The sequence below is a fragment of the Gossypium hirsutum genome, chromosome A13, assembly GCF_007990345.1.
Source record: "Gossypium hirsutum isolate 1008001.06 chromosome A13, Gossypium_hirsutum_v2.1, whole genome shotgun sequence".
Taxonomy (NCBI): Eukaryota; Viridiplantae; Streptophyta; class Magnoliopsida; order Malvales; family Malvaceae; genus Gossypium; species Gossypium hirsutum.
The window spans coordinates 111199184-111222226 of record NC_053436.1 but is presented as its reverse complement, the minus strand read 5'-3'; the positions used below and the strand labels follow the sequence as shown (position 1 = coordinate 111222226).

The window sequence follows — 23043 nt, the reverse complement described above, 5'->3', positions numbered from 1 at the left end:
TTTAATTTTAAAATATTTATTTAAGCTTTATCAAAATGTATAAGTTGTGAATTTAATCATTGTATTTAAATTTATTTGAGTTTAATTTTGCATTATTTGAATTGGTAAAATTTAATCTTTATTTTTTTTTAATTTTGAAACTTCAATATTGATACAAACTATACCAGTTAAAGCTACCTTGCATTAACGTAAAATTGTCAATTTAGTTCATATTCTCTAATTGGATCATTTTTAATCTATATAATTTTTAAATTTTTAAATTTTGATCTTGGCTCAAACGATAGTCATATAATCTATTAACGAGTTCTTTGTGAGCGATACGTAAAAATAACAAGCTGGCATGATATCAAATTTCGAGAGTAACAGAACTTAATGAAATTAATAGCTATAATTTCTTTACAACTGAAATTTTAAAATTTAAAGAATAAAAAAATTTAAAATGACAATTAAATTATATGGACTAAATCAACTGCTTAAACATGGTACAAGAACTAATTAAAAATGTAACATTTAATTATTAAATTAAAAATGAAAAAAAACATGTTTTTGAGTTTAAAAACTATATGAAGTTATAATTTTTATTTTTCAATTCCAAAAGATTTTAGTATTAATTCATTTAAGTGTACTAAATAAATAATAATTAAATAAAAGGAAGGTGGGGAAAAAAGTGTTTGTTTTAAAAGCATGTAATAAAACGACAGAGATTTGATGACACGGCGTGATGTCGGCGTCCGTGCGGTGGGACCCACACAAGTGAGATTTTCTTAGATCTCTTAGATAAAAAGGTCACCTCATGCATTTATTTTTTTCCAACAAGTTGTACGGCTGAGATTAATTCCACCTGTGTCTGATGTACGACCGTGATTTGATCCGTTTTTACCGCCGCCTTTGAAGCATTGAAAGGTCAACATATCATTAAGAAAAGAAAAAAAGAAAAACCAAACAATCTGATCTCCTCATAGTCAACAAAAAGTACAGTCAGTAAAAGATATTGAGATTTTGACTTATCGCGATATTTTGAACTCTCCAATTCCAATTTCCTTTTTCTCGGATATATTTGAAGTATGATAAATATATTTCTTAATATGTATATTTAGAATTCCCTCTTACTATACATTTTATAATTTTTTTATATAATACAATCTTTAGTTTTTAGTATTTTTTATATTTTTAAAAATTAAAATACAACCAATAACACCATTGATAATATATATTCAAAATTGAACGAAATTAGTTAACTACGTTATCAAATAAATAAATGAAAACTAAATTCTAAAATTCAAAATAAAATAATCAAATAGCCCTTTAATTTTACACAAGCGAATTATACACTACCATACCTTCCACTTCAATGAATAAATTTTATTTACCTTAAAAAATATTTTACTTTATTTACTACATAATTCAAAATTTATCTTTTTAATTTACTATTACAACACGTGCTTAAAATGCATTTTCACTCCGATTTAAGAGTTTTAAAGTATAACCCTAGATAATAAATCTAAATAACTACAACCAGAAGCAATTATTACAAAGCACAACTGAATTAAAAATCCAAAATATATCTGAATCCTCTTATGATGAAACATAAACCAAAATAAAACATCAATATTTTTTTTTCCTTATTTTTGGGTTGGTAATTAAAGGAAAAGGCAAAAAAGAACAGAACATCACATGTGATGTATGATTGTATTGCATAAAAGGAGTAGTTAGGTGTTTTGTTAGGTCGCATTGTCTAAATTATTAAAATGGTTGGACAGTCATGACATGTTTCTTTATAAAATAATCAATACGTTATTATTATTATTATTATTATTATATATGTTCACATTTAATAGATCTTAAATAAGGATTTCACAAATTCATCCTATTCGAAATCATTATTTAATAATAAAATATTTAAATTTTAATTATAAAAAAAATCTTTTAAGTAACAGAAAAAGAGAAAAATATGACCAACCTCAAATCACTAACAAGACTTGGAATAAATAATAATAATAATAATAATGATGAGTAAGAAAATAATAAAATAACTAAAATGAACAGTAATACCCATAACTAGCACAGCTTACCGTTTAACCCCTCTGGTCTGGAAACAAAATATTTTACTGTACATACGGTGAAATTTTGCTTTTGCTGACGTGGCCCAAACCAAAATTGTGTGATCCAAATTCCTATTCCAAAACAGTAACTTCATGATCAACCCTCCAATAGTTTGAATCATTGAACTCCTTTATCCCGGTGGACTCGTCAGATTTCTCCTTTTCCGGTATGGGTATACCACTACCGTTCCTCTTCAATGCTCTGGCTTCGCCAACTATTCCTTCTTTTAGAGCTTGTTCCATTGGCTTCTCCGTACCTTCTAATTCCACTCCTACGAATTCAACGTCCTCTTCGAACAAAGACGGCACCAGTGGTGGAGATTTCTGACTCATGTCACTGCTCATTGATCCCTCACTTGAATCCATTGCGTCCGAGGAACCATTCGGAAGTATGGATTCCCCGTTTGGAAGGGACTCTCCATCAGTCATCACTGTGTCGATAGGACTCGGTGGGTTGACATCCGGATTGTCATCGTCGAGAAATGGATTCTTACTTGAACCGACTACTTGCAAACCCGAAGGTGAAGGCCTACCTCCAAACAAGTTTTCGTTTTCTTGCGGATTCAAGTCTCCACTGCTCACGGAGTTGCTGAACCCATTCATCGGATTGGAAGTAGATGTGCTGTTTTCGTTCATCTCGTCATCCTCTCCAACTACCACCTCGTCATCACTACTGCTGTTATTACTGTTTGTAGTGCCATTCAAGTTAATCTCATGCATCACTTCGGTTGGGGATATGGCCATAGGTACATTACTGGTTCCTTCATCTTGGAATGCAAACCAGTTGGAATTTGTAAACAGACTGCTGTATTAGAAAAACATGAGTTGCAATTGCCATCAATACAGCTACCTTATAAAAATACGATACAGAGCATCTTTGGAGGTATGTCCTCACACGCATGTGTTGAACACGGGTATATCCACAAAAATGAAAAATCGAAGCAACATGAACAGTGAGTAACGAACAACAATAAAAATACCACTAATTGGTGGTTCATGAACCTCTGACTCGGACTCAAGTGAGTGTCAGACACAGATAGAGATCATATTTTTTTTTAAGGTTTTCTATGCATTCGGAGCATCTTTGGAGGTATGTCCTCATATCGTATTCAACATAGGTATATCCACAAAAATGAAAAGTTAGAGCAACATGGACAATGACAATCAATGAGTTACGAACAACAATAAAATTACACTAATTGGTGGTTCATGAACCTCGGACTCAAGTGTGAGTGTCAAACACAGATATGGATCATTTTTCTTTAAAGGTTTTCTATGCATTCGGAGCATCTTTGGAGGTACGTCCTCATATCCATTTGTTAAAAACACAGGTATATCCAGAAAAATGAAAAGTTGGAGCAACATGAACAATGAGTAATGAACAACAATATACAATATACAATAACATAATTGGTGGTTCGTGAACCTCTGACTCAGACTCAAGTGTGTGTGTCAGACACAGATATAGATAACTTTTTTTAAAGGTTTTCTATGCATTTGCATCTTTGGAGGTTTGTCCTCGTATCCACAAAAATGAAAAGTCCGAACAACATGAACAATGAGTAACAAACAAGAAAACTCACCTCCCCTGATCGTCACCGAGCCTCAAGGATGATATGACAACCTCAGCAGATTCATCATCAAAGTTTATATCCTGCACATTCAAACACAAATTTACAGTAAATTTTGATGTCAAAAGAAATGAAAAACTTCCTATTTGTTCGGTTCCTCCAATAATCGTGCTGCTAGGTAAATAGATAAGACTTTGAAAGACCAACCTAACAGCATTTTAAACACAGAGAAAGAACTTAAACTAATTAAAAGAAATTAGAGCCACTCACCTCATCATCTCGATCAAGAGCACCACGGTCCTGAAAGCAGTTAAATAAAAACAATAAGTAAAGCAAACAGGTAGAATTCGAGATACTGTTATGAGAAGCTCAAACTACATACTTCTTCATTATTATCGTTGCCGTAGATTTTGTATCTGAAAGCTTGGCTTAGGTTATTTGCTAAAGCTGCAACATCATAATCTCTATCATGAATATCATCCTCGTCACTATCCCTTGTTCTGTCTTGCAACGATGTTGGGCGACTGGACATGAGAAAGAAAAATACACAAGGACTCTTTAAATGATTTCTGTTAGATCTAACAAATATGCAGTTATTATGAACAGCAATAATGTATCATGACAGAACATGGACTCAAAAATCGGTACACTACCAGAACCTTCCCATCTGTATGCATTACTGTAAATTTAAAATATTATATATGGGAGAACTATAAGTCAAATTTTACGTCATTTTACAAATATAGAGATAATTGACCTTCAATTGCATATCCTTTCAACCTGATGGCAGTGCATATAAGAAGTGAAATAAGAGCATACCCACAAGCCCATCGATAAGCATTTTCTACTGCGTTACGTTCTTGCAGAACATTAGCTTGCCACTCATTCCACTCGCTATTTTCCTATATAGAATATATGAACTTGAGTCAGCAAATTTACAAAAAATAAATTTTATATAAGTAATCCCAGCTAAATATCCTAATTCAACATATTGATCCAGCCATGCATTTCCTTATATAAAATATATGAGCTTGAGTCAGAAAATTCATAAATAAATAAATAAATTTTATATAAAGAATCCCAGCAATATATCCTAATCAACAATTTGATCCAGCCATGAATTTACCGCCAAGGAAGAATATTGCCAAAGTGCTAAATACAACTAATTCTGATGAAATTAAATCGGATTTACTAAATCACAAAAGTCATACCGTAATTTAATCACGAAAAAAGTTGTTAGCGAAAAATAAAGATGCATCTACAGCCCTTAAATCCTGACAGAAGCAATAAATATGATATCGGAAAACAGCCAATTCCACACCTGTATATATGCCTGAATACAGCTATTGCTGCTTCCCAACTGTACAAGTTTATTTGAAATACGTGTAATGTGTCCAATGTTTCCTGCCCGTGGTGCACATTTTCCAGCAGCAGGTAAAGTTGGCTGTTTGACAAGAGAAAGGGTTAAGCAAGCTCACTGCATAACCAGGTAGCATTTATAACAGCTTCTAATTATATTAGTTAAACTCCCATTAGCAAAATGCGAAAATAGCAATATGATTAACATCTACCAGATTATTGTCACCAGAAAGAATTGGCTGTTTTTCAGTTTGGAGAAATCTCCCAATTAAATCACATTTGTGAAGAAGATGATCAAGTATTGCATCATTCTTGCTCTCCAGACATGACAATATTATACTCTCAACATGATGATGTAATGCATTGTTGTATGGATACCTGCATAATTTAAAAAAAAAGAGATGAATCTTAGCCTGCTGACAGAAAAGATCCAACACTCCCTCAAGATGGCATCGAGCATATTTCACTAGATGCAAACTTCGAATAAGTTGTTTTCACTTCATTCAAGATGACAAGTTTAAGCAAGAGCTTACTCAAAGAAGAGATCGAGAACGCGTTGAATGGTTCCTGAGCCGACCAATTCCTTTTCTGCAGCTTCATTTCCAGTTCTCAACAGGACAGCAATGAACTCCACAATCTAAAGAAAATAATAATAACATAATACATAAATAACAAAATAAATTATGATACAGACCCGAAAAAAGTCAGACATGCATTGATTACAAACACCAAATAAATCAAAGAGGTGTCGAGTTGGGTATTTCATGTTGATTGGCACACAACTCCTTTGAGAATATAAAATGAACCTTTAGGCGATGCTTCCCTAGAGGTGGCCTTAATTCTCCATACGTGGTAGGCAAAATCTTCTCATCAGATGATACATTCAAAAGCATGAGTAAGTCCCCTGCACAACAAGATGCAGCCTTGAACACCATGGCCAAACTAAAAGCCAACATGTTACATGCAACAAGGAATATGTGAAAACTATTATGACTTACAAAAAGGGGGGAAAAAAACACTCACCAAGTTTAGGGAGCATTGCATTGATAGTCTCAGGATTTACAGGGATTGGAGGCTCATACATATGTTGATTTCGGAAATAATGCATCAAGGGAGAAGCAATGGCTGATCTTTTTGGATCCAACAATGAAATACAAACTGAGAGAGAGTGTACAAGGCCATATTTTGAATGTGAATCTTCCAATGCATGGCCAAATATCCTTGCAACAAAACTGTCATACATGTGCAAAATTACAGGTCAAGTCACAAACATATACACAATGGAGAACTGAGATGATGATGCGGGTTCAGAAGAGATAAGAAGGAACTAGATCTCACAAACCTTGGACTAGAGAGCTTAGTGGCTAAAGCTGATGGGGCATTCCGTGTTATTGCACATAATGTTTCTGCTGCATTACCATGAACTTCAGGTGGGCACTAGTCGTTTTAAAAAACATGTGAGACACTTGTTACAAAGTATGATATGTCACTACAAGGATAAAACAGAAAATTTGCACTTACTGATGGATTCAATTTATCCACGATCATTTCCAGCAAATTGCTATCAGCTAACCATTGCATTACATCCAAAAAATTAGGATACACATGATCATCAGCACCTACTAACCGAACCAAAACCTGTGAAAAGGCACAAACTTATATCAAATTTCACCCAAAAATATTTAATGAAAAACCATATGAAACCCACTGCTGCAATAAAACAACACAGAATATCTTGGTTACCTCCATGATGGAAGTGATTCCTATCAAATCAACCAGTTGGCGCAACACCTCTTGATGTGTCTGTTAACAACTTGTCTCAGTAAATCCCTATAAATAGATTAAAAAGTATATTCTATCTTTTGTAGTTAATGGATCATAAACTACCAACAAGCTCAACTTTGTCATGCAAATTACTAGATTTACAGCATTTTACCATGCCAAATCCAGAGAACCAGCTCACTAGAGAAAAAGGTTTAGATAAAGTCCACAGAATTTATTACAACACTAATTAAGCATGTTTAACTATGCTTACAGATGAAAATTTTTATAGCTGGATCATGCATGTCCATGTCAAATAAACCATGCAAAGCTCAATTTTGGGAACAAGGTAAAGTTCAAATCAGAAGTGCAATTCATAGAAGAAGCTTACAACATATTTGCAAGAAGTCTAAGTGATAATAAACAAAAAAGCTTTACTTACTTGGACATAGTGCATAAGTGGAATAGTCTTCCGTAGCATGAGGCATATAACAACCTAATGTCCAAAGGAAATGGAATGTATCAAGTGGTGATAATAAGCAAAGTAGTAATCATAGAAAACATGACATAAAAAAACACACAGAAAAAATCAGAACATGAACAACACACCTTGCTGAAATAACCAGCTAGCAAAGCACTATGAGAACGGTTCGTTTCCAAGAAGGAGAAAAGCAAGTTCATGAACTGCAACAAAGGAAAAAGCATATGAAACAAAATCATAGCAATTTCCATAACTAAAGATGCATAATCAAGAATGAAAATGGAACCCATACCTCTTCATCCTCAATTAAAGTCTTCAGAATAACATCAATCTCACATGTAAATATCTCGCAGGCAATGAATGGGAACCTAGACATAAAAATGAAAAGATCATCAAGAAAAGAGAAGAATAAACATCAGAAAAGTTACAAGACAAGAAAACAGTAAGAAATCTAGTCAGTATCATTCCAGATGAAAATGACATACTTGAAGGTCCGTTTGCTGTCATCATCTTCTGAAGGTTCTTCGACAATATATCGCAATAACTGCTCAACTTGGGCTCTATCTCGTAGACTGAACATTAAAGAATTAAGTACGTAATGAGCATCAAGCAAGACTAATTCTCACTCAAATTACACAAACCCTTCAAAATTTTAATTGTAGCAAATAACTTCTACATTCCAACCAATTACAACAGAGTAGAAAATGATAAAATATAGAAAACATAATGAAAATTAGTGAAAGGCATGAAAATTACAAATTGATTAGTCGACTATTTAAAGCTTTGCACTCTTGGATTATTTCTTCCTCATCAAGAAGCTCTTCCAAAGTAAAGTTTTCCTTGTCTAATATCGACTCCACCTACAAAAGAATATCCATCAATGAAACTAACCAAATCCCAATAAATACACTCATCAATGTCCTTTAGAACAATTCACTTGAAATGGAGAACCAGCATCAATCTAGAAAATAACCATATCTACATAGTTTAAATGATTCTCGCAAATTAGATAGCTTGAAATAAAAGGACCTCCAGTCATTTCCAACTTCAAAAAAAAGCTTAAAAATCAAAATGATTTCATCGATTTAAATAAAATGAATATTCCCAACGATGCGGACAAATTTAAGTCACTGAATCAACTTTATTACACAACCGATGAATCCAAAGTAAAATTTCAAATTAACTAAGCAACAAGAACATCATTTAATTCGTTCCAACCAACAAGAAAATAAAAATGTTCAATACATAGTATAAAGATTGCTCCCTAAGTAACCCTTATTAAAATCAGTACTTAAAAAAAATTTAAAATTTAAAAAAAAATGTAATTAATTATTCAATTTACTCACGGGAGAATAAGCAGACATGGATGTGAGCCTCCAAAACATGGTGAAGAGAATCAAACGGTTTTTAAACAGATGAGCTGAATAGATCTGTAAACCCTAAAAATTAACCAACGAATCTAGGAATTGTTCAAAGATTGCTTTGAATGAAAACGCGGGAGTTCAAAAAGAGGGCGGAATCTAAAAACCCTAATGCTTTGTTGTTAAATGAAATAGAAAAAAAAATGGATCGATTTTCTTTTTTTAATATGAAGCCGATGAAGATTGTAGTAATAGTAGCCGAGGGAAATGAAACAAAAGAGAAGGTGGGCCGGTGGGGGAGAGGTGATGGATGGCAAAAAAAAAAATTGAAATGTATTTGACACGTGCGACTTGATTATTTTATTTTTTGATTTCCCAATGTACCCCTGGAATTTGATAAAACAAAATTAGGTTAAATTACACTTAAGGTCACTAAACTATTAGTAAGCTTAAGTTTTGATAAATTAACTTTAAAAAATTACAAAATAGTCACTGAATTATTTGAAAGTTTTTATTTAAGTCATTAGACTGTTAAAATCGTTGTTATATGGCCTTTTTAATTCGCATTGTTAGCATCAATCAAAAATTCTTTTTCTCCTTCTTTTCTATAATTTAATTTTTTTCATGAAATATCTTTGAATGTCATGAATCTACATACCAAAATCCAATGAATTTTCTTTTTCGATCTCTGACACTGGCCATTAGATTGACTTAGAACTAAGGTATGTTCTTCTACTTGTCCATATGTACTAATCCACTATACTGATAGTTGAATCGTTACTTGGAGCTCGCTAGTAGTACTTTTAAAAAAATTAACAGTCTGGTGACTTGAATAATTTTTTTTTGAATAGTTCAATAACCATATTGTAACTTTTTGAAGTTAGGTGACCAAAACGTAAACTTCCTAATAATTTAGTGACCTCGAGTGTAGTTTACCCCGAAAATTAAGGATTACTTTCATCAAACGTCTCCAAATTATTGTTTATATTTTTAGTTTGGTCCTTGAATTTCAAAACATTTTAATTGATACTTCAAACATTGCATTAAGAAGGATTTTTTTTCCATCTTCCTAACCACCAATTTAGTCATGGTTTTTTGAATCGACCAATTGATTGATTAATCTAAGAACCTATGGTCCAACTAGTTTAATCCATTGTAATAAACCGAAGAAGAGTTGAATCTGTAAAAGACTGATTGAACTAGATAAAAAATTGATTAACAAATTGTTTGGACCAAATTCAAATTGTTCACAAGGTAGGTACATAAATCTATTTTTTTTTTATTTTTTGTGTTTTTAATATGCTTAGCATTATATGTAAGTTAATATTTAACATCCAAGCTTATGGCTAAGCTAACAAAATGACCTAATTAATATATTATTGATGCTTTAAGGATTCAATTAGAATTTTTTAAATTTTTGACAATTTAAAATCATGATCATTGTTTAGGGATCTACAGTGAAAATAATCCAATCAATAAATAAAATAATTTACCTTTTGTTTGCTTTTCATGCAACATTTTTTAATATTTCTTTTAGTTTTCAAATAGATGTAGGAGGGAAATTGACAATAATCTTTTCATAATTATTACCTTATCGATAAATTTAAATTTTAGTACTTGTATTTTTTATTTTTCAAGTTCATTATAATTTTCTTAGTTCTTTTTCTTAAATGTCACTAACAAATTTAACAAAATAAATTTAAAAACATTAACAATTTTGAACCTACATTTTTTTTAAATCTGAAAAGTAAAAAAAAAAAATAGAAATTCTGAAATAAAATTGCAAGGACTAAATTTTTAATTTACAAAAAATACAGGACCTGTAACATTTTAACCATTTCATTTTAAACAATACTTGGGGTGCACTAAAAATATCTTAATTAGATTAATAAAATGCAAACCTGAGCTGAACTTTCTCTGTTCTTTTTCATTTCTCCTTTTCTGATTTTGTTCATCAAATTCATGTTTGGCTAGAGAGAAAAAAAACTGGGGATTCGGAAATTTTAATTTATAATTTTCTTTTTTGTTCACACAAAAGACCAGTTTATAAAAGAGAATGCCAAGCAATGGACAGTTTTTGCATCAGCTGCAAGTACTTTCCAAGCAACAGCTTGCTCATACGAGACATGGCGGCCCATTGTCGACATGCAAACTCCGGCCAGCAAGTGAGTGAATCCCTGTTAAAGAGAGTATAGAATGTGTTACGAGATGAATTTCCCATATTCATCAGCCGAACAGTTTAAAGTCGGGTTGAAACTAGTATGGTGCGGTTAATACTAACCTGCTGCATCAACTTGGTGAAATCAAAGCACAATGCCTTGCGTCCCAACTCGTCGAATATTTTGTCCAGTGTGATGTCTTGTAGAGCCACTAGAGTTGTCTCGAGCATGTCTAGACCGGCCTGATTTGCGAAGATGAAAACCGGCACTGACTGAAAAATGAAAAAAATGGAAGCATTACTCGAGAATTATGAGCTTCTAGTATTCATTTTTTTCGATGGAACCGTTACCGTACCTTCAACGAACAACACAATATTGCATCCTGATGTTGCCAAAGATTCTTCAATACTGAGTCGCCACCAAGTGATTCAGATTTCAACAACTCTTCCCCCAAATGGAAACTGCGGAAAAAAGAAACAAAAACGACCCGTTAGCAAAGAGGCATGGGTTCGGTGGGAATGCATGAGCTGATTCAGAAGCACGAAAAATTCTAGCATGGGTTAAAGTACCATGGAAGCCCATGTACAGTGTCAATTTACATTTTACCCCTCTAATAAAAAAATAGCAAATTATCAAAAAGCAAATTAATTTTTTCTGTTAAAAAATCCATCTATTTGTATTGTTAAAAATTGACTAGACTAATGAAACACATATACCTCATACTGACATACGGGGACAATTTTTTAACAGTAAAAATTGATAGAAATTTTAATAGGACCAGTTTGCTCTTTTATCTAACATATAAGGACTATTTGTCCATTTTTGAGTAAAGAGAGCAAAATGCAATCTAACTCTCAAGTATAGAAACTTTAATGGTACTTTTACCCTCTAGCGTGGCATGTTAGTGACAACTACTAATGTTTTTCTAAGCAACTTGCCTGTAGCTCTGGCAGATCCAATGAGCCAACGTAAGTGCTTCAGGAGAACCTGGAGATGGCTTTGGTCCTATAGTTGGGCTCGATCCGCATGGAGATATGGCCATAGCAACCCTCTGGACAGAAGAAATGACGCTACGGACATACTGGCGTGCCATGGTCGCAACATTATCCTGAAGATTTGTATCGAAGGGAAACTGGAAGGCAATTGTCAACACCGATCGTGCATTCTGACTCGGAGAATCTCCGGCAGCTTGGCTTGTTGCAGGCCCCACTTCGAGACTCGAAGTAAGATCCAAAGTCCGATTTGTAGCCAACGAATCCTATGTATCAGAATGAATAATAATAACACCATCACTGATCATCGATATGAGAAATGATTAACAGAAAAACTCAGGTGCAGTGAAACCTAACTGGTTTTGACTCCAACGGGATAATGCGGAATCCCGAAGGTAGTAAGGCAGCATCATCCGGAAACATCTCATCTATTGGTGCAAACACAAGCTCCGAACAGGCCCCAACCGCATTGTCATCAATTCCACTACATATCTGCAAAGAAAATAATACAAATATGAACAAAATTTAAATAAACTGACATCACGATTTTAACCTTTATGAGGCGACGAGTATTAATTAATGTAATGAATCAGAACACAACCAATAAAGTTAAAGTGTCCACAGTTTAATATTCCAATTTAACACGGAAATAAACATAAACATTGAACCAGGAATTGTTAAAAAGCACCTGTAATAGATGAATGTCCCTTGATAGAAACGCGTCTTCTTGCGTAAGAGACTGGCCTTCGAGTCTTATAACTTCGAGCAGCTGACATATAATAAATAACCAATCTATTTTACTCAAATTCAGTTGTATGGGACACTGTTTGTGTCCAACACGGGTACTTCAAGAAAAATGAACATAGAAGATATACCTCTTCATGTTCGACCGTCTGGCCGAGTGGCATGATGATCTGACTCCCAGTAAAACTTGTAGGTCTCATTCCAGGATAAGTATATGTTCCGGCCTTCAATGATGCAGCTGAATAAGCATCGACATTGAAATCAGCCCATTCCAAACGATGTTCCCTCAAGAATCGGACAAGAACAGCAGGAGGAACATTCTGACACAAATAGCAACAAAGGTAATATGGAAAAGAAAACTTGCTTACTATGTGAATAATTTTGTTAGGATAAACTACACTAATAGTCACTCAACTATTAATATTTTTTTTTTTGTCAACAAACTATGAAAAGTTACAAAATGAACACCTAACTATTCAAAATTTTCTTTTTTGGTCACCAACTGTTAAATTACTATCAAAAAGATAACTTGACAACTTTTAAAATTCGCGTCATAACAACTTTAACCCTCAATATTTATAAATTGTGTCAATATAGTCTTGATTCCAAAATAATAACCCTCAACATTTAAACAATGTGCAATGTGGACTTTGTTTTTGCAGTTTTACTTTCATTTGTCACAAAGAAAAGCAAAATCGGAGGGGAAAAAGGACCAAATTACACAATGTGTAAGCGTTAAGGGTTAATTTTTGTAGAATCAAGACTAAATTGACACAATATATAAATGTTGAGGGTTCAGTTGCTATTATGCCAATTTTAAAAGCAGTTCCATCTACCATTTAACGGTTGGTGACCAAAAAGTAAAAAATCGAAAAAGAAACTTACTAAGAGTTGGGTGACTGCAAGTGTAGTCTACCCATTTTGTTAATACAGTCAGCCATTGCACATATGATAATGGTTTTGAACTTACTTGAAGCAGCATGGATGCCTTTGCACATAGAACACCCCCGAGGAATGAAAGACCGGTGGTCAAATTCGAACTGTTGCTCAAGCTCTTGCCGGAATTAATAGCAATTATCACATCCTCTGTACCATCACAATTCATTATCGACCAGCCATCTTCGTTGAATCCATTTATTGCCTCATTGAAGCCCCTGCAAGTAAATGATAGTCGCATGATACTTCAATGAAACTAAAGAGGAATGCTCGGGTAAATGGCTTGTGGACATACACATGTGAATCTTTTTTCCAATATCAAACTTGTATTTAAATCGGGTTTAATATAATCTTGTAGTTACCTGCTTAATCTTTGGCTAAATGTTCTAAGCACAGCAGGCTGCCTGCCCAAACTGTAAACCACCTCGCCGCTTGTCTCTTGAGCAATCTGCCTAACATAGCGCAGCGCCTTCACATACTTTGATTAATCAGTAACTCTAAAAAATGTCATTCAAGGCAATAGGAACAAAAATTGAAGAAACTTTTCGTGTTTTGGTATTTGATCATAAAAAAAAGAATTTATAAAACACATCCACATTGTCCAACATGTGTCCAAATTTGTCTCGATTCCCCGTAATGATGTTAAATGTCTGATATTTTTAGAGTTACACTAACCATAGTACATTATCACCTTACAATAACGAAACTACTCACCGGAATAGTCATTTTCTGAGCAATTACTCTGGATGATTCGTAAAGGGGGCGCAAGACCTCCGGCACACTCCATGCCTGCATCAATAAGGTGTCCCAAAATTAAGTTTTGTCGTCCAAAGATGTCTGAAAAACCTATGTTACACAGATTCATGGTACATTCAATATTCTCCAAGTTCTTCTATATACTTCGAGAGTCATGTTCCCATATATTGTTGAACATGGGTGTACTTATGAAAAAATAGAGAAGTCAGTGCAGGGACGAAGCCAAAAAATTGCTTTAGGTGGGGCTAGAGATGAACCATAAATTATTAGAGGGCCAAAGTGTAATTTACCGTTATACTAACATGTAATTTCATAAAAATTAAGGGGCTAAATGGCAAATCTACTATTTTTGGGCCCTAAGTCAAAGCAACGTAGCTGAAAAGTACCTACGTGTTAGGTCGTACCTCAAGATTCAAGTGGTCAACAATATGGATAATCGACCCTCCACCCTCACAAGGCCTAATCAAATAGCCACTAGGAAGCACTTCAGCTCTCACAAATTGAGCTGCGGAAGCCACACTCGGGCCAGCACCGGAACCCGAAAGAGACCTCTCACACACCTTGGAAAAGAGACCAAAAGGAAAAATAAAGAAGAAGCATGCATATCAAGTTACTTGTACATAGCATTGATCTGCATCATTTATTACATGACAAGTACACGACATACATACCACGAGACTGCCGTTCTCTGAAGTTGTAGTGTACCTTAGAGTCCAAAAGTCCCTTGCAGGAGCCAATGTAGTAGGAGCAAACATCTAAAAAAGTTATCGTTTTTAGTCTCCTCGTGATAAGAGAGTAAGCTTCTAATAGGTAAAAATATCATGGAGGCTCCTGTACAGGTATCAGATTGCATTTTGGCCCATTTACTCAAAAAATGGGCAAATTAGCCCATGTATACTAGATCAAAGCGCAAATTAATCCTTTCTGTCGAAAATTTCACTCGTTTCTACTGTAAAAAAAGGCATGACTGACAGAATAATCAAACAGTGACATGTGGCGTGCCACGTGTACCTCATGCTAACGTATATGGATCAGTTTTTAACGGTAGATATGGAGAAAATTTTTAACAAAAAGACTAATTTGCCCCTTTTTTACTGGAGGAGGCAAAATACAATTCAGCTCTTACTACAAGGGCCTCCACGGTACTTTTACCGCTTCCAATAACATAAAATGAAATAGATCTTCTTCACCTGTGTGTATACAAGCTCAATCGTACCACCATTGCCAGCTGGAAACATGGTGAAAACTTCAAGCTTCCGACAGTCCCGGAACCAAGATGGACGATCTTTAAGAATCTCTGCAATCTATTAACAATAATTGTTTTGCTCAAATCAAACCATGCTATGAATATTAAATAAAATCGTCTTGATTCTCCATAATGACAATAAGAATTTCATACCTTTGTAGGTTCTAAACTTACAAGACCACAAGCTCGAGCTGCCATTCCACTACAACTTTGGGAAATGGCAAATATCCCAACTGAATCTGGACCAGGCTGACAATAGATAAACCAATGGGGTTTAGCCATCCCGATTGGTGACGCAAGAAAAATAATGGGGTAAACTACACTAGTAGTCACCCAATTATTAGTATTTTTTTTTGGCCACCCAACCATGAAAAATTACAAAATAGTTACCCAACTTATAGTAAAATTGGACACTCAACTATTCAATTTATCTTTTTTTTAAATGAAAACACCCCAAAATCCAAGATAGTTGGGTGACTAAAAAAGACAAAATTGAATAGTTAAGTGACCATTTTATAACTTTTCAAAATTGGATAACTAAAAAAATATTTTACTAATAATTGGGTGATTATTAATATCGTTTATCCAAAATAATATCACTAGCATCCTCATAGAACAATGACAAACCTTCATCCCAGGCATCTGGACCCAATTGACAGCAGTTCCCGTAGCCTTGGAAAGGAACTCTGCCAAGGTCTCCTCCGCGATAGAGAGGAGTCTGGTAATAACATAATGAAATCCATCAAATTCATTAGCAAAATATAACGAAAGATAGAGATAGCAAGAGTGAGTACTGGTTCATCGTAGTTAATAGTTTAACTTACCCAGCAGGGTTATTAGCATTTCTCAGTGAATGCTGAGGAGTGGTTACCGCAGAGTCACAGCTCGCATCAGTCGCCGATGCCTACAAAGCAATCCCGAAAATATAAACAGCAACATACAAGTGGAAATGTTCACGTATAAGCATAATCTTTGTTTATATGTATGGAGCAAGCAGCATGCGTAAATACAAAAGGCACATTCAACGAACCGAATTGTAGATATATGGAAACAAGTCAAAGAACCATGAACACGAAAACGAACATATCTTTAGTTATAGCAATTTCCCATAACAAAGAAGTGTGCATATATACACACACACACATATGTGTGTGTGTATATATATATAGAAAGTGCCAAGAACAAGAACCATGAACACAAAAACGAAATATCTTTAGTTATAGCAATTTCCCAAAACAATCCTCTTAACACAAAGTAAGCAGTAGATGGTAAAACTATAAAAAGAAGTGTGCATATATATATGCAAACACATATATATAGAAAGTGCCAAGAACAAGAAAACAAAGAAACACAATTTGAGGCAAAAAAACAAACACATGGGGAGCATAGCATGAGATACAAAATCAAACAGCAATAAACAAGTGGAATTGTTTATATCAATTGGCCAAAGTAATACTCTAAGATTGAACAAGCAACATGTGTGATATAAATACAAAAAAGGCACATTCCACGAACTGAAATGTGCATTTATGGAAACAAGTCAAAGAACCATGAATTTATAACAATTCCCCAAAACAATCCTCTTAACACAAAGTAAGCAATAGTAGGTAAAAATATAAAAGAAGTGTGCATATATATATATATGTATAGAATGTGCCAAGAACAAGAAAACAAAAATGCGGTGATGGGCCGTGTATTAGGAGCTCGATTGTATTTTGCTCCTTTTATTCAAAAAGTGAACAAATTAGTCCATCTAGGTTAGATTAAAGAGCAAACTGATGTGACAAAATAACTAGACAATTACATATGATGTATCACGTTCTTATGTATAGGGACTAATTTTTAAGAGTAGAAATGGATAAAATTTTTAACACAATGACCAATTTGCTCCTTGATCTAATGTTCAAGGATTAATTTGTCCATTTTTTAAGTAGAAGGGGCAAAATGCAATACAAATCCTAGTACTAGAGCCTCTCCATGATACTTTTGTTGAAAGATGCCCAATTTGAGGCAAAACAAAAACAACATGCGAAGGCATAGCATTAGACACAAAATTCACAAGGTAAACCCCATGATGACAAAATTAAGACAAGTCTGGTCTATATAAAGTACCATGGAGACTCCTGTAGTAAGAGTTAGATTACATTTTATTCCTTCTCAAAAAATAACAAATTAGTCCCTGCACGGTAAATCAAATAACAAATTGATCTTTCTGTTAAATTGATGATGGTAACCAACAGAGACTAATTTACCCATTTTTTGAGTGGTGGGGACAAAATCCAAACTATAGTACTTTTACAGCCCATTCCAATGGTCAAACACAAGGATCCAAGCATTAAAACTCAACAAAACATACAATTTGATACAGTTAAAGGAGTGAAAAAGGACTAAAAAGAATATACATTTACAGTATGCAATTGCTGTCTCATGTACCCATTCTCACAAACCAACTGAGAAACCTGTTTTTGCAACCTATCATTCTCTTCCATTAACAGCTTATTCATTGCTGTTAATTTTCTATTTACTGTTTGAAGCCTTGAAGCTTCTTTCCTTTGTTTCTCTCTACACCTGCAAAAACCCCATAACCATGAAAACTAGTCATTTTTGAAATGGTTAAAATATGCCTGTACAAGTATAATTACTAAATTTCTAATTTTTCATAAGGGATATAGGCTTTAAAAAAAATTAAAATATCCTTATAGCCCTTATACTCATTGAAAATTAGAAATTTAATCTCTCCAATTTTTATATTTTAAATTTCAGTCCAATTGTTACTACTGTTATATTTTTTCAATTACATATTTTTTTTTATTTCAAAATGATACACCATCCAATTTACCAAAAAAAAATAACAGTCCTATCAGTTGGACTCTGAAAAGTTGGAGACTAAATTCTTAAAAATACAAGTATAGGATTAAATCCTTAATTTTTGAAAAGTACAGAGACTATAGACATATTTAAACCTTTAAAAAAAAAAGAAAGAAAACCCAAATTTTCCTTGCAAAACAAGAACCAAAGTTTCAAGCTTTATTTGTTTACCTGCGATTTTGGAACCAAACTTTGATCTGTTTAGGCTCAATGTTAGAAAGAATAGGACATTCCCTTATTAACTGTTGCCTACGCAAAGAACTTGGTTTTGGACATTCAGCATAAACACGTTCCAAAGCTTCAACTTGTTCAGCTGTGTACCTAACAGACTTGCCTGTATCTAAATGCTTGTCTATGCTGCTTTCCCTGTTGTGATGATGTGTCATCGCCATAGCCATCTCAAAGAAGCAATCTTTGAAACAGCTGTTTGTGTTTTGATGTCTCTCGAAGATCCAATTTTTAAAACCAAAACAAAAAGGGGGTCAACTCAACTGGGTTTTTTTTTTCTTTATTACACAATAACAAAATTTGGCTCTCTTTTTTGAGAGAGCCACAAAAGTATTAGCATTAGAAAAAAGCTGGTTTTCTGAAAGAACTAAACAAAGAAATGTCAAGAGGAACACAAATCTTAACCATGATGAAGAACAAGAAAAAGGGTGTCAATAATACAAAGTGAAGGGTTCTTTCTGCAAAATATAAACTTTTTTTCTCAAAGAGATAGATAAATGAAGAGAAGAAAAAAAAAAAAGCTGTGAGACAGCGAGTGATCTAATAAGTCTGAGCTTGAAACAGTGAGGAATTGGAAAGAGATGAAATGAAAATTTTTATATTTCATTTGCACGCAAACCGATAAACTTGGCAGAGATTTTCTATATGAGTGTGTTCATGAGACTGTGCCTACAAAGTCTGAAAGGGTTTAATTGCACCAAATGATCTTAAATTTTGAAATATTTTAATTGAGTCTTTATATTATCAATTAAAATATGTCATAAGTCCTTGTGCTTTTTATAAAATTTGGAATTTAGTCCTCTATTTTTAATATTTCAAAATTCAGGTTGAATTGTTAATAGTATTAAATTTGTTGGTGTGACGTTTTGAAATAAAAAAATACTCACTTTGTAGCAGTATAACTAAAACAATGATGTTGTAATGAAATTAAATTTAACATAATAATTTTAATAATGTTAACAATTAGATTTGAATTTTAAAATTTAAAAAATAGAGAGACTCGTGACATATTTTAACTATATAAATATTGGGATGAGGCAACATTTAGTCTTGAAATTTTTTTCGTAAATATTAGTCCTTGAACTTGATAAGTTTTTCCAATTTTGGTTCATGTGGTGATACGGCACTTAGTTGATAAATCTTGAGAAGGATTTAGATATAAAATGCAATATCAATCTGACATGTGTAAACATGTGTGTTTATACTGTATGGATAGTTTGGATTTGATTCATTTATTATTTATTAATAGTTTGTCCTTTTTTAACATGTCTAATTTTAGTTGCACGTGCTATAAAAATATAAACGTTTACAATTTAATCCATATATTTTAAATATTTTTCACGTCATATCCAATATTTCAATTAAGATCTAAATTAACAGGTAAGCTAACAGAGTAACTTGACTGGCATAATGTTGGTACTGAATTAGAATATTTTGAAATTTATATACTAATTTAGAATATGGATTATAGTTAGGGGGTCGATGGAATTAACCCAAAGAAATATGAGATTGATAAAAATATTTTATATATTTTATATTATTTATAATTAAAAGGTTTTTGAACTCTCACCCTTATTTTTATATTAAAAATAATTTTATAATTTATTTTATATTTAAAAAACTTATAATCAAATTCCCTTTTCAATTTGGTTTGATAACTTTAATAAAACCCTGTCTTTACACTAAAATTAACAGTAAAATACGAATTATTAAACCAATAATTGATATATTGATTAAATGAGCAAAATCTTACCAATTTGTGTTTTTCATTTTTATTTAATATATAAAATTATTTTGGATTTGTGTGTCTTTATCCTTGTCTTTTGTCTTTGTCTTGTAGGGTTAGGTGTTTGGTTATCAATATATCAAGTGATTACAGATAGGATTAGTTCAAATATCTCTGTTTTTATTTGTCTAATTGTCTTTTTTATTTTATTTTTTTAATAATTTTTATGTTTGTTCAACATTATTTCTTAAGTTCAATAATTGTTGTTCATGCACCAATCTTATTTTTCTTTGTTTCTTTTAGGTTTGGCTTTTAATACAAGTAAACTACACCTTTTAAAGGTTTTTTTTTTTAAAGTTTTATCTTATCGAGTGTTGTTAGAACTCGACATGTTAGATCGAGAATTAATTTGTATTCAGATTCAAATAAAAAAATTTGAACCGACTTTTGAATGAATCTAATTATATAATTTCATTATTTATAAATGGGCTGAATTGACAATTTTTTATTTTGAGGGGCAATGACTCTTACCTATCCTCTTGATTTCGCCCCAACATTTTAAAAACTAGATAGATATCAAACCATGAATGCTCCTCCGTTCAATCGATTAAACTATCGGTCTAATAATAATTAAATAATTAAATTATAAAATTTTAATTATATCTCTAAAATTTATAAAATGACACAACAAATCGTATCTGATATAATCTAAAATTAAAAATTTAGAGAAATCTAAAACATTGTTAAACCTATCCAAGGGCCAAGTAGCCCGCCCGAGTTGGGACAGCCTTGGACAATGATTTTTTTCACATCAGCCTGGCCCAGTTCTGTTCGAGTTCAATTTAAATAATAAAGTTATTTTTTAATTTTAAATTTAATTATAAAATATAAAAATATTAATTTTTTTTTTAAGATTTCATTGTTTTTCAATAATAAAATGGGCTTTTTTGGTTGACTGAGCTAACCCAAAAACGGGTCTACACTTGAATTTTTTTTGAATGGGGTCACAACCCAACTCATGGACATATCTAAACATCGCCACACAACTTTTAACAATAAAAACTAAAAAGGAAAATGTGAATAATAAAGCTTTTGTAATTGCTTTGAAAGCCTCAAAACTAATATTTTTACTACATCTATTTTTATTACATTCATATTCATTTTTTCTTTTTCTTTTTTTTTGAATTTCATTTTAAACTATGCTATATAAATCCGACATGTTATTTGATAATTACTTTAATAATTTTAATAATAGAATAACCTAATTGATGTAATCTTGATAATTTAGGGATGTAATTAAAAATAATTTAAAATTAAAAGACCAATTTAAAATAAAAGTTATAGTTTGAAGATATTTGATGCAATTAACTCAATAAAATTCATACAAAAATTATTTGTATTTTTTTTTTCTATCTTTAAGAACACATTTTCAATTGGTTCCAACTTTGGGTTCCTTTTAAGGATTCCTTTATTGCCTCATTGAAGCCATTCCAAAGAAGAACAAATCAAATATTTCTAGAAACCTCTTATGGAAACTTTAATGTGTATACTCATCAATCAAACAATTTGCCAATTTCATCCCTAGCATGAATTTAGCCTTCTTTTTTGGCTTTTTTAAGTTGTTTTTTTTAAGAGATTATTTTCTCCAAATTTCAGCAATTAAGAATATTTGGGTATATAGAGGGAAGCTATTATCTATGTATTTATAATCTCTCTTAAATTTGAAAAATATAGATTAAATTTCTATAAATACAAATAAATTATTAAAATTTAAATGTACGAAAAGTACATAGAATTTGAGCATATTTTAATCGTATATGCAAATCAGGTATCTCCAAACTATGATACTCGTTTTAAATTAGTCCCCAAAATTTAAAATATTATAATAATATCTTGAAATTATCTATATTCACATTTTTCTTTTAAAAAATCATTTAAATTATGCCACATTAAACTTGATGTCTCATTTAACAGTTAAATTAACAATTGTAGTAACGTGAAAATCCTATTGATATAACTTCGATAATTTAAAGATATAATTAGAACTTTTAAATTTTAAAAACTAATTTAACACGAATATCATAATTTAAATATGTTTAATGCAATTAACTCGTACATGATTGAGTAGCAAAGTTGAGATTTCTAAGAAGGATGATTTCATATGCATATACATATTCAATACACACCAAAGAAAAAAAAAAGGAGGGACCATTGACTTTAAATAATATATGTTTCTTAATACTAGACCAACAATTATATAAAGTGAAAATGCGCATGCCATGCCCAAAAATGAAAAATCACTATGTATAGGGACTATTTTATAAATAATTATTTATTGGGAATATTTCCTTTAATTTGGTCGGGCTTATTTTGTAATACAACAAATATTCTCTGAAGGAGACATTCGGGCAACCTTAAAATTCCATTTTTCCTTTTAATTATTCTTTTATTTTCTAGTAATTAACCAACACGTTTCACTTCACTATTTAAATCATTTCAAATTCTCAATTAGTAATAAATATTTTGCTTAACAATAAATAAATATTATTATTTTTATTATTAAGGGAAAGTTAATTTTTGCGGAAAAATTTTTCGAAGTATTGTATATTTAAAGTCGATTTACCCCCCTTAATTAGTTGGTATTGCCATTGATTGAGATTTTGTCAGCCAACATAGAATAAATCATGAGTGCTAAAGGTTGCCTAAAGAAGCAACAAGTTCAATAACGTGCGATGCTTAGTCCGTCTCAAAGA

The 23043-nt window shown here is 32.2% G+C and overlaps 2 protein-coding genes across 3 annotated transcripts; both read right to left on the bottom strand.

Annotated features, from left to right (window-relative positions):
• Window positions 1-1952: 1952 nt before the first annotated feature.
• On the bottom strand, window positions 1953-8947 carry LOC107930246 (serine/threonine-protein phosphatase 6 regulatory subunit 3). 2 transcript variants are annotated; one of them, XM_041085970.1, is made up of 19 exons: window positions 8621-8947; window positions 8031-8134; window positions 7760-7846; window positions 7567-7642; window positions 7403-7477; window positions 7236-7289; window positions 6776-6835; window positions 6554-6670; window positions 6375-6469; window positions 6056-6264; window positions 5839-5936; window positions 5566-5669; window positions 5245-5410; window positions 4995-5117; window positions 4493-4575; window positions 4056-4197; window positions 3944-3973; window positions 3686-3756; window positions 1953-2907 (listed from the first exon to the last, which is right to left on the bottom strand). In XM_041085970.1, the coding sequence occupies exons 1-19, from the start codon at window positions 8657-8659 to the stop codon at window positions 2175-2177; spliced, it is 2466 nt and encodes an 821-aa protein (XP_040941904.1). In that variant the 5' UTR covers window positions 8660-8947; the 3' UTR covers window positions 1953-2174. The 2 variants fall into 2 exon arrangements, with proteins under 2 accessions (XP_040941904.1, XP_040941905.1); XM_041085971.1 differs by having other exon boundaries at window positions 1953-2904; window positions 8621-8932.
• Window positions 8948-10628: 1681 nt separating this feature from the next.
• LOC107930325 (homeobox-leucine zipper protein REVOLUTA) lies at window positions 10629-19177 on the bottom strand. Its single transcript, XM_016861988.2, has 18 exons — window positions 18508-19177; window positions 17871-18036; window positions 16293-16372; window positions 16096-16186; window positions 15622-15717; window positions 15413-15526; window positions 14894-14977; window positions 14627-14782; window positions 14181-14255; window positions 13829-13935; window positions 13501-13684; window positions 12662-12850; window positions 12475-12555; window positions 12144-12278; window positions 11733-12052; window positions 11150-11255; window positions 10917-11066; window positions 10629-10812 (listed from the first exon to the last, which is right to left on the bottom strand). Exons 1-18 carry the CDS (start codon window positions 18732-18734, stop codon window positions 10663-10665), a joined length of 2511 nt encoding a protein of 836 aa, XP_016717477.2. The 5' UTR covers window positions 18735-19177; the 3' UTR covers window positions 10629-10662.
• Window positions 19178-23043: the final 3866 nt, after the last annotated feature.